Here is a 16706-nt window from a genome sequence, read left to right on the forward strand (position 1 = left end):
TTGCCTCGAAAATCTGATTTTATGCCTAAACAGCAGAGTCTAAAGAGCAAGATTGTATTCCTTCCCCACCTATCTGCTCATTAGAAAGTGGCTCTTACATTTATTTACCTCAGCTGCTGGGAAGGCTCCAAAAATGCTAATTACAAGGCCATTGCAGTAAATTGCAATTGGTGACATAACTCTGAGTCACTGGTTCAGGACATTTTCCCTCCTCTTCTCTGGAACAACTCATTTAACAAAGGTGGGGAAAAGCAGAAAATAATTGGCAGGCTCTTAGTGCACAGACTTAACAGGGAGCCAGCATTCCCAAAGTGCTGTGACTTCTGGGTGTCCCAGGGGAGGCAGCTCCTCCTGGGAGTGGTGCCAAACTGGACGCTGAAGGTTTTCCAGCCACTTTGGGAAATGCTGCTGACTGGCCACGCAGTCCTGGAGCGGGAGAAGAGGAGCCTGAAACCACTGGGAGTCTTCCCAGGAAGACTCCTGCCCATGTAGGAGTAAATTCCATTTTCCCCTGGGAAATCTGCTCTCCATCCACTCAGCCCTTGGGGAAGAAGAAAGAAAAGTCACTTCATGGTGTTGGGTGGCAAAATCCTTGTCCCACCTCGGGCTATCCCGCTGCTCCGCGGTGGCTCCTCCCCGGGCGGGGATGGATGCCCGGGAGGAAGGGGCTCGTTCCCTCTCAGCCGTGGCAAGCTGCAGGACGCAGATCCCTGGAGGATGCTCTCCGTGTGGGAGGTGCTGCAGGCCCTGAGCGGGGCTGTCTCTGGCTCAGCAGCCTCCCCACGCCCCCAGCAGATCCTGCTCAGGCTTTGCGGATGATCCTGCCCGGCTTCCTCCAGTCCCGGTACCGCTCCCTGCGCACCGAGTGCACCAGCGGCCTGGAGAAGCTGGAGGGGGCTGCTCTGGGGGTGCTGCTGCTGAGGAACAAAGCAAGAAGACATGGTTACTGCCTGGGGCACACCTGCACCCAGTGGAGGCTCCTAAAAGGACAGGGAATTTTGGTTCACCACCGCTGCTGCCAAGGGATGGAGCGCTGGATCCTGCCCTGGTGCTCAGGGTGGGCAGAGAATCGGCGCTGAGCCTCTCCCAGGGCTCTGCCCTGCTGGGTGATGGGAACCTTCCCTGCCCCGGCTCCTGGAGGTCTTGGACAGAGCTGCTGAACTACAGGTGCAGCTCAGAACCCCCTAAACAGAACCCCATAAACCCCACAAACACCCAGAGCCCCCAGGACTGTCCCCTCTGGCCGGGGGCCACTGAAACCTACCCCCTTCAGAACCTCCAGTATCTTTGAGCAGCTTTCCTTAAAACCACTAAACTAAACAGTGTGCACTCCTGGCACTTCTTTGGGATTTTTGCCACCCTGGGTTCTCTCAGGGGGTGATCCTGGGATCAACATTCCATGAACCAAGCACACCACGATTCACCACACCACATGCAGATGGGACAGTGCCACAGAGCTGGCTCAGCTGCAGAAGCAGTGGGATTATGTTCACCTGGAGCTCCTCTGGGATAGCTGAACACTCAGAGCCACCTGCCCTGAGCATTTCTCCTCCTCCTGGGCACTGTGTCCAGGCTTTTCTCCCCTCCCTCCTGGCTAACACCTTCAGGCCCCATTTTCACATCTGGATTTGCAAAGTTGGCAAAAGACTGGCACGGCAGACGTGCACCTTGTGCTGCCAGTGCAGAGGGCGATGTGGGCACAGCAGTGTCTGTAGGAATTTGGGGTGACATTCACACGGGGTGAAACACTTCCTTCCCATTCCTGCCAAAAGGGCTGTCCATGGTGATCTCTGGTGATCAGAGACCTCCCTCCTTTCTAGATCCTGCTCAGTCACTTGTCCTGTGATCCCCAGCGGCTTCATCAATAAACATTGTCCAGAGGAGGCCACGGAGCTGCTCCAGGGGCTGGGAGAGCTGGGGGTGCTCACCTGGAGAGGAGAAGCTCCAGGGAGAGCTCAGAGCCCCTTGCAGGGCCTGAAGGGGCTCCAGGAGAGCTGGAGAGGGAGTGGGGACAAGGGATGGAGGGACAGGACACAGGGAATGGCTCCCACTGCCAGAGGGCAGGGATGGATGGGATATTGGCAATTGGGAATTGTTCCCTGGGAGGGTGGGCAGGCCCTGGTACAGGGTGCCCAGAGCAGCTGTGGCTGCCCCTGGATCCCTGGCAGTGTCCAAGGCCTGGCTGGACAGTGAAATTATCCTTACAGCCCCTTCCAACCCAGCCCAGTCCGGGATTCTGGGCTGGGCTCCCCCCGCCCGCAGCACTGGAGGAAGGGGAGCAGGGACGGCGCCGGGAGAGGCTGATGAATGGAGCAGGGGCGGGAGCCGCCAGCCACTCCAGGAGCGGAGGAAGACGAGCTGTGGAAAAGCTGTGAATGTGAGAAAAAGCTGCCTCACAACAGAGCCTGTTACTATTCAACAGCCACGAAAGGAGAGCCCTGAAATCTGCCTGGGCTGAGACTACAGTCAGAGAGAGCACTCTCCTGTCCTAATTCCTAATTAGCTCGCTGTTTATAACTGAATTTCCTCATTGGTTTTGATGTTAATTACCTTTGCCAGGCTGGGGAGATGGCACTCAGGCCCAGTGGCAGGAGATGGAGCCTCACCTCCCTAGCACCGGCCCAGCTGCAGGCTGTGCTGGGAGGCAGAGCCCTCACACCCAGCTCATCCAAGGAGCTCTGCCTCGCTCTTACCTCAGGGTTAAACTCTCACAGGAAGGTTTTGCGGGGCTGCCTTGGCAGTGGCTGCAAATCCTTCCTAAAATCCTATAACCCTTGAGTCCCAGAGCACACCAGCCCCTCCTGGCTGGAGATGGCACCAGCCCTGCCGAGGCTGCAGTGCCACTGCCACAGGGCTGGGCTGGGCTGGGCTGGGCAGGGCTGGGCTGGGTCGGGCTGGGTCGGGCTGGGCAGGGCCAGCGGGGTGTCCCAGCTCCCTGTTCTCGCTCTGGAGCAGGTGCTCAGCTGGTCCTGGCCCGGTGCAAGGCACGAGGAAGCTTTTCCCCACTGCTGAGCCTCGGCCTGAACTCCATGGACAGTCTGGCTAGAGATGTGGCAGCTGTTCCTGAGCATTTTCTGAGCCCAGGACCAAACTGAAGGATGAACATCTGGTTCCAGCTGTGCTCTCTGGGCACTGGAACCTCGAGGGCTCATCAGTCAAGAACACCTCACATTATTGCAGCAGGGGTGTGTGAGACCAGGCTACACCAGAACCAGCGAGTCCACACGGGACAGTCTTAATTCCACTAAAAGGATCCCAATTCCTCCTGTGATTCTGCAGTTCTCTGGGTCACGGAGCTTCACCTGCTTATGGTGCAATCTGTGCATTATCCAGGTGATCCACACAGACCTGGTGGCTCTGCTTTCCAAACTGGGGGCAGCTGGAGGAGCAGCAGGAGCAGGGCTGTGACAGCAGGGTGGGCTGCACACCCAGCCCCAATGGAGAGGGCTGGGATGTCTCCAGGATGTCTCCAGGATGTGGAGCCCTGCACAGATCATCCAGCTTGGTCCCACATCCCAAACAAGGCTGGGTGTGGTGGCAGCTCTTGGGGATTTTTTTTGGGGTTTGATGGGGTACCTAATTCTCTTTAAAAACCACCAGTCTTGCAACGGTATTGTGGCTACTTGATGCAAGTTGTTTGGTGGCTTCGAGTAACCCAAATAACTCCATTAGGTTTTCTCTCTGGCATCAGGGTGCCCCGAGCTCAGTGCAAGTTGTGTCCCAGTTCCTTCCTGCACTCTGCCTTGGAGACAGAAAGGAAATCTGCCTCTGACCTCGATCAGAACCCAGCCAGCCCCATCCCTTTCAAGCTATTTCTGTGCTGTCTCCACCCATGGCAGTGTTCCCAGTGCTGATAATTTCACTTGCACAAGGTGCAGCTGAGCTCTGCTGGTCTGGAAATCCAGCCAGGGATGGTATTCCTGAGCTGTGGATGAAGGGGCTGGGAGCTGCTGATTTCCAGTGAGCCATGGGTGCATCCTCACAGCACTGCTCTCTCTGGGGGTTTGATCGATGGAGCCTCTGGGGGGTGTTTGTGCAGCAGGGCTGGAATCGTGGCTGGGAATGATGCACATCAGAGGATTAGGATAAGGACTGAGCTGAGAGCTCTGTGCACTCGAGCTGCAGCAGCCAGACCTGGAGCAAACTGGGTCACGGGCACATTTTTAGGTCCAAAGCTCTGAGGGGCTGTTGTGCCATGGCCTGAGATCTGGCAGGAGGTGGATTTTGGGGTGTGATTCCCTAATCCCAGGGCTGACGGAAGATAAGGAATATCTGATGTCCAGATATTCTTCCTGATAAGACCCCAACCAAGCCAACTGTGACCCCAAACACTGTTACATGTGAACAGCACGTAAATAATGTTTGCAGGAACAGATCTGAATTTTAAAGATATGCAGCATTTTTCATTAATTGCCCTTATTTCTCCAGGTCATTTTTGTTGTTGGGCAGAAAACAAGGGATTGGTGTAGTGGGCACAGCCCAGGGAGTGGGAGGAGACAGGGAGATAGTGACATGCACAGTAGTGATTTAACATGAAATACTCTGATTGCAAGCAGTCTCTGGAGGTTTGTGCCTCATTGATGAATATCATGCATGAAGCGTAGCTCTTGTGCTACCCACATTTTTCTCTTCCAGGTCTGGTGATTGGGAACCTGAGTCACAGCAAATATGCTGAGTTACAGCACATTTCCACTGGAAAAAAATCCCAAAGAAAGCCCCAGGCAAATGACAGACGTGTTTATCTGCAAGTGTGTCAAATGCACGGGATGCTCAGACAATGCAGGCTCAAAGGATTAACAGACCTTAATCCCCCCTCAGTGCATAATGCCCAGCAGAGGAGACAGACACAGACACATCTATCAGGACCGGTGGATGCACACAAAAACAATCCTCCCCATCCAAACATCCCCGATGTGCCCCTTCGGGAACAGAACAGGCAGCAACTCACCTGGAGGACCACACCGGACCTGCCTGCTTCTTTGGCTTGGCCATCTGCTTCTGGTACTCCATCCAGCCACTCACCAGCTCGTGCAGGATCATCACATAGAGAAGGAAAATGAGAATCCTGGGATCCATTCGCGGCACCTCGGGGTCTGCTTCATTGGGTACAGGTGACATTTGCTCGGGGGGAGCCGCTGCTGCGGGCAGGGCTCCGGGAAGCCGCAGGGATGCGAAGGTGGCTGCTGAGAGCGGGCTGGGCTCTGCGCGGGGTGAGGGAGCGCTGGAGAAATCCCCGGAGGATCAGAGCCCGGTGCCTATCGCGGGCAGCAGCACAGGCACGGCTCCGGCCGCTCCCCCCGCGGGCTGGGTCACATCCAGCCCCCGGTGCCCCTCTGGCTCACGGCTGTGTCCGCATCGCCCCGCAGCCGCAGCTGCCCGCTCTGGATGGCAGCAGCAGCCGCCCCTCTCGGGGGTGGAGGGGAGACTTGGCTGCCGTGCCCGAGCACCGGCACAGGCAGGGACACTGCCTGGCTGCGAGGAATAAATCAAAGCCCCAGGCAGTGGCTGGGGATCCTCCGAGCTGGCTCTTCCCAGTGCCTCAGGATTTGGGGCTGCACCGAGCCAATCTTGTTTAGGAGTATTACTGAGTGTTTTGCTGCTGAGAAATTTTTCTCCTGCTGTTTTCTCACTCTCTTATTTTGCTTTCCTCGCTGGTATCCCTTACCTGAACCTTCAGCTGCTGTTTTCCTGGTGGGAGGCTCTGACAGGCTCCTGATGTGCAGGAAAGCTGTGGCCACAGCATCCAGGCTCCCCAAACCACAGCTCCCCTCCCAGCCCCTCGACCTCCTTCCCTTAGAGTGGAGGATCTAGCTGACATCTGGTTGTGTCACCAGATCACAGAATCCCAGACTGGTTTCGGTTGGAAGAGACCTTAAAATTCATCTTGTTCCACCCCTGCAATGGGCAGGGACATCTTCCACCATCCCAGGTGGCTCCAAGCCCCATCCACCCTGGCCTTGGGCACTGCCAGGGATGCAGGGGCAGCCACAGCTGCTCTGGGCACCCTGTGCCAGGATCTGAACACCCTGAGATGCCCTCAGTCTCTCCCTTTTTTCCTCCATGGACACAATGCAATATTTGTGCCTGGAATTTCTAGCAGGATAAAAGCACAAAGGTGTCTTGCTATGACACTTGTATGAACCAAAAAAAAAAAATGCTCCCCCAATTATTGTTTTTAAAACCATCTTACTCAAAATTCACGTTATTCCAGTGCAATATTCCCATAAGTGAAATCATAAGCCCTCAATAACCATTTATGGCTATCCAGAACCAAACCTGTGTCCAGTGGAGCTGTGCCAACTGCAGAAAAGGGGCCCTGAGGAGGGGCAAACCCAGGGACCCCCAGGATCCTCCATCCCACAGCTCCTACACAGACAGGGAGAGCTGGGCAGTGCAATTCAGGTGTGACAAACACATCACAACCCTCCCACCATAAACTCACCACGGGGAAGGTGCTGCCCACCCAACCCAGCTTACCTCACCCACCCGAGGCCAGAGGTTCCTCAGAAACTTTTACTCTTGGGTGTGTAAGCACAGACAAGTGTGCAGTAGCCAGGGCACTGATAATTTTCTATTAAGTACCAAATTAACACACACTGGGTAATGCTAATTCCATGATAGATCTGCACATGAAATCAACCCAAGGGCAGCATCACTGCCCCAGACAAACGTGCACCTCCAAAGTGCTGTGGGACTTTCCCTCAGCCAGCTCATGAGGAGCCCAGAAGTGCTGAGTAACTCTCTAAATTGGGAGTGGAGGGGAGTGAGCAAGTGAATGAAAGCAGCCAGGACTGGAGGTGTTCTAGCAGCTCTGAAAATGGGAATATTTGAGGTTCTCCACGAAAGGATAGTGGAGCTGTTCCCATGGCAACGGAGAGAGTTGCCAGGCTGCGGGTGATGGGTTCTAATGTATGGCACGAGTCAGACGTGGTGGGGGCTTGGAGACCAAGGACAGCACTGATATTTCATACATATGCAATTTTTGATGAGTAAACCCAACGTGACTCCTTTGTTCCAGGGGAGAGAAGCTTTTCCCACAGGGAGAGACGTTACCAGGGCAGGAGCAGCAGAATAACTCCTAACAACTCACTCAGATCTGCAAGAGATGCTCCAACATCTGAACAAAAATAACATTTAATACTACATAAAGCAGAAAAGCCAACAATTTGTGAGCTGAGACCACGGCAGCTGATTCCCAAGCTGTGACTAGCCACAAGCAGTAAGTTCTTGGACAAATGAGTAAAAAAAATGTAGATTTTAGAGTGATTAAAGCCCAGTTTGGGAGGGCAGGGTGCTGCTGAGGGACCCCTGTGATGGCCATGGGGTACAGGGGGTACAGGACCTCCCTCACAGCAGTGGGGAGCCCTGGTATGTTGGTATTTCCTCTCTGCCCTCAGCCTGAAGGTAGATTTAGATGAGATATTAGGAAGGAATTGTTCTCTGGGAGGGTGGGCAGGCCCTGGCACAGGGTGCCCAGAGCCGCTGTGGCTGCCCCTGGATCCCTGGCAGTGCCCAAGGCCAGGCTGGACAGGGCTTGGAGCAGCCTGGAACAGTGGGAGGTGTCCCTGCCCACGGCAGGGGTGGGATGGGATGAGTTTTAAGGTCCCTTTTAACCCAAACCAGTCTGGGATTCTGTGATTCCACAACTTCAGCCCAAGGGCACAGCCTCGGTGTTCCCCTGAAGAAGTCTGGTGGGAGCAGAAGCACCTGTGAGGATCCTTCATGTGTCCAACCACCATCAGCAGAGCCCAGCAGCACTCTGCAAACTCCCTGTGGATTCCTAAGGGTTGGGAGCAATTAACAGCTGGGCTCTTGCCCTGTTTGATAACCATCAGTACCCAGAGATAAGCCAATAAAATGTGTATACAGCGTTATCACATAACACAGGCACCAAACAGAGCTCACCTGCAGGCCAGAGCCTTGAGCTGCTCCCCCAGTTCTCCACTGCTCTGCAAAGGGCTTGAATGAAGAGCCAGCACCCCTCACCCTGTCCCTGCTGCTGCTTTCACACAGCCCCACAGCAATGACAAGCGGGTGGAACCTGCGTGGGGCTGTGGGAAAGGAGAAAAGCTCCCCAGCTTGAAGTGAGAGGGAAGCAGGACCTGGGGTGGTGTCAGAGGGCCTGGAACTCAGGCAGGCTTTGGAGAGCAGGGAATGAAAAGCAAACTTTGGGAGACAAAGCAGTCTGCCCCAGTTCTGGTGGGGCACAAAGCCATGCAGAGGAGAAGCACACACAGAAGGGACACAGCTGAGCTCCTCAGCAATGACAACATCTCATTCCTAAGCAGCAGCCAGGGCAGGTTTGAAATTCCTTTGTAAAACCAGGGTGGACGTGAGGCCAAGCTTCTTTGTCCAAGGCTCAGTCCAGCTGGTTGGGCTGGAATTAAAAGCCAGAATAATTGAGTAGTCACCAGCCCTTCACCCTTGCAAGCCCAACTGCTGCAGCATTCCCACTGTTTGGGCTGTGCATTGCTGGAGCAAAGGCCCTGAGGAACAGGACTGTGTCCCTCTGCTCCCCAGGGCCTATTCCCCTCAGTTTGGGTGCCAATCTAAGCCTCTTTACTCCTAAAGAGATTTTAAGAACCAGAGGTGGTAGGTGCCAGTTAATATTTATATTCATTGCAGCCCCAAGGGCACCCTGCAACACCAACAATCACATTCCTTCAGGCTCCTGGGAAGCATCCATCATCCCATTCTTCCACTTGGAATGTGGTGTGGCTGAGTAACAAACGGGAAAACCCACCTTCCTGAGGCTCACCATTGACCCAGAACTCTCACAACCCCCAAGGTACATCACCAAAAGGCAGCAACAACTGGTTTTTCTTTCAGTAAATCAGCCTTGACCTAAACCTTGCTGCAATTTTTGGCTTTTTAGAAGGAATTCCTGAGTTTCATTGCATAGACAATGATCTGCATTTCCCTTTTGAAGCCCAAAGGCTGCAGGATCCCTCCAACTACCAGGGCAGACAAGTTTTGGAAACACCAAACCTCCCACACACAGGTCAAACCGAAACATCAGGACAAGGAGCTCTTGCAAGAGGCCACGAGGTCATGGCCCAAAATTCCTGTGGCATACAAAAAGGTCCAGTGACCCCCCCAGGCAGAGTCAGGCCACAAACACCTGCAAGTGCAAGTCCCTCTGCTCAGACACAGCAGTGGCCAAGGTGGATCCTGGTGTCCCCAGATCCCCCAAGCAGGGCCCTGTTGGTTGCAGGGCTGTTTCCTGCATCTCCACAGCCAAAGCCCATGAATGTTGTCCTGCTGGGTGTAGGTGAGATGGAAAACAGATTCCCTTCCTTGCCCTTTGGCTGCTTTTCAAGCAACCTGTAAAAATCCCTCTGCAATTCTGTGATTATTCAGAGGAGACTGAGCAGAGACCACGGTGCTGGTTTGGAGAACGTGGGCTGGGAACAAACCTGCCTGTGACCCACTGGAGCAGATGTTTTATTGCTGCTGGCACCCAGGCTTGGTTTCACAAATTGCTGATGACACCTTGACCAAGGTGTGAGCTCAGGGGAATAAAGCACCGCAGCCACAGCCCTCTCTTTCCTCTCTCAGCACACCAGGGCTCCTGTCCTTCCATGTCTGGAAGCAGAGAGGAGAGTGGACACAAACTGCCAGAGCAGCTCTCAGCCTCCAGAGCAGAGAGGAAAATGGAGTTTCAGAGTTAAAAAGAACAAGGGGCTTTGCAGAATCTGTCAGCTCCTTCCACAGGCTCACATGAGTCAATAATTAACAGAAGAAAGAACAGATGCTATGAGACACATTTCTTCTGAGGGTATTTACTTGCTTCTACCTACAACTGTGCCTGAAAAAGTGGTAACATGAAACTGCATTCCTAATCACTGGGTTGCTTTGTATCAGATTGCTAATGATTCATTACCAGGACTTTGTACACATTTCACCACTTCTTTGTTCTGTTAACCCTCATCAGGCAACTCAGCATTGGCACAGCAAATTGATGCTGGCCTGAGGGGAAAAAATGAATATTAAAACTACAATAATAATTGTCTCTTGAGTCCTGGACTGGTTTTTTATGACAATGGCACAAGAACCAGCACGGCTTATTCTGGCTCAAGCTGGAGGGTTGGTTACAGAAACTACCACAGGAATATCTGAGGGTGGGCAGGCCCTAGCACAGGGTGCCCAGAGCAGCTGTGGCTGCCCCTGGATCCCTGGCAGTGCCCAAGGCCAGGCTGGACAGGGCTGGAGCAGCCTGGGACAGTGGGAGGTGTCCCTGCCATGACAGGGGGTGGGATGGGATTTAAGGTCTCTTCCAACCCAAACCCTGCTGATTCTTTCTCACTTTCTTGCCATAGAATGGCATTCACAGAAGCTGTTGAAGAAGGACAGACCCCAGTTCTCACTCCTGGGCTGCTCTCTCCAACACAGGCAGATGTGAGGCTGTGATCTCCCGGGGATGTTTTTCCCCTTCCCTGGGCACACACCCTGCTGGTGAGGAGAAGCAGAGCACAGACTCACCCAGGGTAGCTCTGTCAGCCCAGCTGAGACACCTTTGCCCCTTGTGCAATTGTTTTGCTAGAAAAGGAAGCAGGTTTCACTGCCTCCAGCTGTGCAGCCTTGTCCTTCCCAAACTCCCCTGGCAGGTCCAGCAGGCCGAAATCCACCCACACAGATATTTCAGCTGCTTTGGTGAAGTTCTCTTTCCAGCTGGACTGACCTCGTTATCTTTAGTGTGGGCTCCACGTGCTGCTGGATTCTCCTCAATTTGCTGATGCTCCTTTTGGCACCACAGAGGGCAAGAACAGGGAAGGGACTTGGGGAAGAGCAGGGAATGCAGAGGATGTCCATGAATCGGGCAACTGTGTGGCAGCACTGAGTGACCCTGAGTGGAGCTGCCCTCGATCCAGGTTTTGCACCCACCTGAAGCTCTGAGATGCTGATTTGCCTCTTGCTTTTAATGCTGAGCCTGGCTCTGGTGGAAGAGGAGTGCTGGCAAGGACACCCAGAGCATGCCTGGGGTTCAGAGCCATGGGGAAGGAGCTTGGTCCTTGTTAACAAAACAGTCTGGAGGGGAAATTAAGGTGAGAATGGAGAGTGGAGAGAGCAGAGAGGTCACAGAAGGATCTACCAGAGCTGCACAGACAGAAAGTGCAGAAATACTTCCTTCTGCAAAGCTGCTCCATCAGGACTCCTATCCACAGACACAGCTGGAGGAACAGTGGCACTTGTGTGCCAGAACAGGCTTCTGACTGCTGTACAAAAGGGAACATAGAGCAGCTTCTGTGTGCCACCCATCAAAACTGGAATAAAGGCTGGAGACCCTGGAGAGCCCCATGTGCTCTCTCTCTGCCTCGAGATACTCAGAGCACTCAGGTCCAGGCTGTGGCACAGCCCTGCTGCTGGGCACCTCCAAACACACCTCCCGAGACAGCCCCGGCCTGAGGAGAGCTCAAATAGCATTTAGAGCAGATAGAAACACCTTTAATGCACCTACAGGCAAAATCAGGGATGTTCTCCGCCCTCAAGTGGCTGAATTATACTGAAAAAGTAATTAAATAACTAAGAAAAATTATCTCTCTCCCAGCTGAAACCAGGACAGGAGTTAACAAGATTTTTCATGTCACTTCATTTTCTGGGCTAGATGCAACTCTTCCAAAGTTGAAGACAGACATTCATCCTAAGGAGCTGGATAAGGAGAACTTCTCTTTTGCAGAAGTCACAAATCAAATTCCCCACCATGCACAACTCACCAGAATTAACCTAAAGGAGACTGCAAAGTCTGAATCTTGCAGCAGCTCTGCCAGAAAAGTCTCTTGGAGAGAGATAACTTAGTTTTCTGCTGTCCAGCATCTGCTCCAGCCTTTATCAGACACTCCAGCCACCTGCACCATATCCCATTCATTGTTCCCAACCATTTTCCAGTGGGTGCAGAGCCCACAGCACCAGGAACGGGCTGTTCTGCCGAGGAGCAGGTGCTCTGGAGCATTCAGGAGTGTGAGGGTGCCTGACAATGGCTTCAGTTGTCCCGTGCCCACCTCTTGTCATCCTGTAAATCACAGCCCAGCTGAGCCTGAAGAGCCTCACTGAGTTCCTCTGCTCCCTCAGGAAAACCCACAGACCTAAATTCTTTGTAAAAATTCTCTCGGCAGTCAGGCTCAGTGGGTTTGGAGAGAACACACGGTTTGTTCGTGTCACAGGGATCACACCCGTGTTGTAAAGACAAATTGTCACCTCTAAGTGTGAGCAGGGAGCGATCCCAGCTCCCCGTGAGCCATTCCGGGAGGATTTCAGAGCACGCAAGGCTGCACCACCCTCTAGTGCATACCCACAGCAGTGCCGTGCTGAAAGTCTGGGAAAAAATTCCCTAATCCAGCCCGGCTGAACCTCCCCCGGAGCTGTGCCGGCACCAGCCCTGCAGCAGCAGCTGTGGGAGCAGAAGGGAGAGAACTGCTCTGAGCGGGAACCCCAGAGCAGAACCAAGGGGGATCCTGGCCTTGGCACAGGGAAAAGCCACTGTCCTGCACCCCAGCACTGTGCACATGCAGCACCCTGCACCCCAGATCCCTGGAATCCCAGATCCCACACTCTCAGACCCAGCACATCCAGCACCTGGCACCCCATACCCCTGTATCCCTGGAATCCTAGGCCCTGTACATCAAACACCCTGCACCCCATACCCTGCATCCTTGGAATTCCAGACCTTGCACATCCAGCACCCTGCACCCCACATCCCTGGTGGCCCAGATCCCTGGAATCCCAGACCCTGCAGCCCATACTCCTGGATCCCTGGAATCCCAGACCCTGCAGCCCATACTCCTGGATCCCTGGAATCCCAGACCCTGCAGCCCATACTCCTGGATCCCTGGAATCCCAGACCCTGCAGCCCATACTCCTGGATCCCTGGAATCCCAGACCCTGCACCCCAGTGCTGCCAGCCCAGCTCCTGCCATGCAGGGTTTACCTGCACAACAGGGTTCTGTGTAATTCCTGGCACAGGAGTGAAACCTTTCTCTGAGGTTCTCTGAGAAGCTGGAAGCAGATTTTCACTATCAAAACATGGATGCAGAAGGAGATGTTCACTACTAAAATTGTTTTCTGGAAATGGTCTCTCTTCTCACACTCTTGAGCAGCACCAGGCCAGGAGAGTGTGGACTGGCAGCCAGTCCCTCCCAGCTGCCCAGCACTCCCCTTCTCAGCCAAACTTCCCACCAGCACTGGAAATGGTCAGTTCATATTCTGGGATTCAGTTTCTTCATGGACGTAAAAAACTGGGAAAAATCACATTTGTGTGTGACAGTTCTGCAGGTACAGGCCTCTGTACCAAGCAGTAAAAAAATAATCATCTTGGATTACAAATTCCTGCTGCAGGAGAGCACCACGTTAGCCTTGGGATATGGAGAACCTCAAGTGACCAAGAGAATCCCCAAAACAATCCTAAAACAACCTCAGAGTCTGAGCAGAGCATGGGCCTGAGCAGGTTCATGGCCAAGGTTTGGCAGCAGCGTGGGATGTTACTTTGTCTAAGTTACCAGGACAGTTTAAACAGTTTGAAACCAAAACTCTGCAGGAAAGACCCAGTGGTTACACCCAGGTCCTGTTCCCAACAAATCCAGTATCAGAACTGCTGAGAGGCTCCCTAAGGCAACCCTGACCCCGGGAGCTGCAGTGGAGACAAGAGGAACACAGGAAATGTGGGGTACAGAACAGTGCACCTGTGTCAAACACAAACATCTCCCACCTTTCCTGTTCCCCCACAGGGTATCACAAAGGAGAAATAAAGCACCAAGGTGGTGAAGGGAGGGGGGTCACTGCCCTCACACAGCATTTCTGAGCTCAGGAGGAAGAAAACCACACAGCAGGGGAGGGAGCAGCACTGAGGAGGGAGTTCCACCCCTCTAGTTAACTACCCTGTTTGTTTGGTTTTTCTGGACACAGCTTCAGGAAACAGAAGAGTCTCCCGAGCATGACTTGGCACTCAGAGTGCTCAAGTCCCAGGAAACAAGAGCTGATGGGGGAAAAACAAGGAAGGAGGTTTAGGTTGGGTATCAGGACAAGGCTCTTTCCTCAGAGGGTGGTTAGGTACTGAACAGGTCCCTGCACACTGCAGCTGAGGCAGAAGCAAAAGCAGAAGTGGAACAGAAACAATGACACAAGTGAGCCATGAAGAACAGGCCTGCCAGCCTGGAGAAGAGAAGCTTTGGGTGACCCAAATGCAACCTTCCAGTGCCTGAAGGGAGCCCTCAAGGAAGATGGAGAGACTCTTCACAAGGGCCTGGAGTGAGAGGACCCAGGGAATGGCTCCCACTGCCAGAGGGCAGGGCTGGATGGGATATTGGGCAGGAATTGTTCCCTGGGAGGGTGGGCAGGCCCTGGCACAGGGTGCCCAGAGCAGCTGGGGCTGCCCCTGGATCCCTGGGGCAGGGCTTGGAGCCTGGGACAGTGGAAGGTGTCCCTGCCCATGGCAGGGTGGCACTGGATGATCTGAAGGTCCCTTCCAACCCAGGAAATTTCTACAATTCTATTTTTTCACCAACTGAATCTCACTCCACCTACACTCAACCCCTACTGTCACTGAGGAACATCACAGTCTTGCTCTTTGTAAATGGCTCCAGGACTCACTTTGAGCTACTCCTCTGGAGAAAAGTTGGGAGGAAAGGGGAGAGACTGGTTCAATCTCTGGCTCTCTTTGTGAAAGCCCACCTGAGAAGAGGCTGCTGACTGCTGCTTGGGTTGGTGACAGCACTGGACACCTCTGATAGTGGAACACATCTTACCATGTGCCACAAGAGCTGGAACCTCAAACAGGAACTGGCTTCAGTGGAGCTCATCTCCTCTGACTCTTCCTCCTCTTGAGCATCTTGTCCAGAGACCCCGAGGGGCAGACCAAGGCCAAAGGAAGCCATGATCAGCCTCAAGAGCCCACACCACCTGCTCAGCCACACCAGGGCTCCACACTCACTGAGCAGAATTTAAAAAGGCAGGATGCTAAGCTTAAAAATATGCATTTTCTTCTTTTTTTTTTTTTTTTAATGTACAATCAGATTTTAAGTGGATCTACAAGAAGACACCCAGCTATCTTTAAGAAAAGTAAACCTTGCAATGCACTGCATACAGTTTTCTAACCAGCCAGAGCCAGTGAGTTGGGTGAACTGCAGCGTTTCCTGAAGGAGCTTCAGAGGCTTTGTTTTTGTTTCCACCACGTGGGCAGAGACACTCAGAAGGCAGCACAGGCTCAGCTCCTCTCCCCTCAGTCCTGCCCTGCAGCCACAGCTCAGCGTGAGGCTGGAGTGGGCACGGTGGGCAGGGGCAGCTCCATGGAGGGAGTCTCAGTCACTTCAGCTGGGCTGGGCTTGCGGAGCTCCAGTTTCTCACTGAGCTGGTTGTAAAGCTCCTTGACAGCTTCCCCACTCTGCAGGACAGGGAAACAGGACAGTCACACTTCATTCTAGCCAGAACACCAAGTTGTGCCTTCACTTTGTGTGATTAACACAAACCAACAGAGGAGGAGGAAGCCACAAGGTAATTAGGCCACAGCTTGGTACACTTGGAAAGCAGAGCTCGTGTTCCATTAAACAACGTCTGGAAAGGCAGCTGCTTTCATTTGCAATCAGTATTGCCTTTCCCCTGCTTCCCTTCCTACCTGCTTGGTGGGCTCCAAAGCTTTCTGGAGAGACTCCAGTTTGGCTGGGGCCACTTTGTGATGCAGATGCAGCAGCAGCCTGAGCACATGTCTGTGCACATTCTCCTTCCTGCAAGAGCCATTTGAAAGCACAGTTACCAAGACAAAAAAACACAATCTTGAGAACAAGGAAGCCACAGCAACAGCACCAGAATAATTCACCCCACCACAGACTTTGTTATAATTTTCCAAAACCCCTGAGAATTGGAGCTTCTGGAAGGGGCTAACTTAGTGTAAGCACTAACACTGCCTTAGACCTTCAAGGATTCAAGGAATTGTTCAACAGGAGTGGATTACCTGCACAACCATGAGGAGGGAGGGGGAGATTTTAAGCATAGAGTGTGTGGAGGAGGCAGCAGCACATGCTGCTATGCTCCAGCAGTAATTTCAAGGCAAGCTTTCTGGAGGCTGAATTTGTCTGCAGGCCACCAGCTAAACCAGAGTGACTGACCAGAGGTAACAACAGATTTTTGCACACTGCTGATACTGCAAAGAGCTGAAGTTAACTTTACATAGCCAGAGCTCCTGCAAAGCCTGAAGGATATTCTCCTTTGCAACTCCACCTTAGGGACAATGAATAGCAGTTTAGATAATAATTCAGAGTCAAGACATAACCATTTTGCTGATAAAAACTTCATCCCAAAACACACACCTTTTCTTAAAGGAAAATGGCATCAAGCTTATATTTCCACTGCTTGTGAAGAATTTGGTGAACTACTAAACTATTGTTCAAAGCAGTAAAACTCTGTCAGGCATTCTGAAAACTCCCTCTTTCCAGTAAGAAAAATCTGCTTTACCTGGAGCAGGCAGTGAGGAAGAAGCCATCAAAGAGACTGGTGCAGAACTCCTCGAGTGCAAACTCATCACTGAGCAGGGTGAGGTTACCAGTGAGCAGGTGCAGGAAAATGTCACTGAAGGCCAAGTCACTGAATGTCTCAACTGCAAAACATGGAAAGGAAAGAGACAGAGACTGACAAGGATGTGCCAAAACCTGTCCACACAGCTCCTGTTCCTGCTGAAAACCCTGCAGTGAGGTTTCATCATAGAATGGTTTGGGTTGGAA

At 52.9% G+C, this 16706-nt stretch overlaps 1 protein-coding gene across 2 annotated transcripts in view; it reads right to left on the reverse strand.

The window, feature by feature from the left end:
* Window positions 1-14971: 14971 nt before the first annotated feature.
* Window positions 14972-16706, reverse strand: part of NELFB (negative elongation factor complex member B) — a 33520-nt gene continuing 31785 nt past the window's right edge. For both annotated transcript variants that reach the window (XM_053961774.1, XM_053961773.1), the window contains 3 exons: window positions 16441-16582; window positions 15605-15713; window positions 14972-15373 (listed from right to left, as the gene is read on the reverse strand). In XM_053961774.1, coding sequence (XP_053817749.1) covers window positions 15236-15373; window positions 15605-15713; window positions 16441-16582 — 389 coding nt within the window. In that variant the 3' untranslated portion in view covers window positions 14972-15235. The remainder of the gene's footprint in view (window positions 15374-15604; window positions 15714-16440; window positions 16583-16706) is intronic.

This window comes from Vidua chalybeata, chromosome 21 (genome assembly GCF_026979565.1).
Source record: "Vidua chalybeata isolate OUT-0048 chromosome 21, bVidCha1 merged haplotype, whole genome shotgun sequence".
Taxonomy (NCBI): domain Eukaryota; kingdom Metazoa; phylum Chordata; class Aves; order Passeriformes; family Viduidae; genus Vidua; species Vidua chalybeata.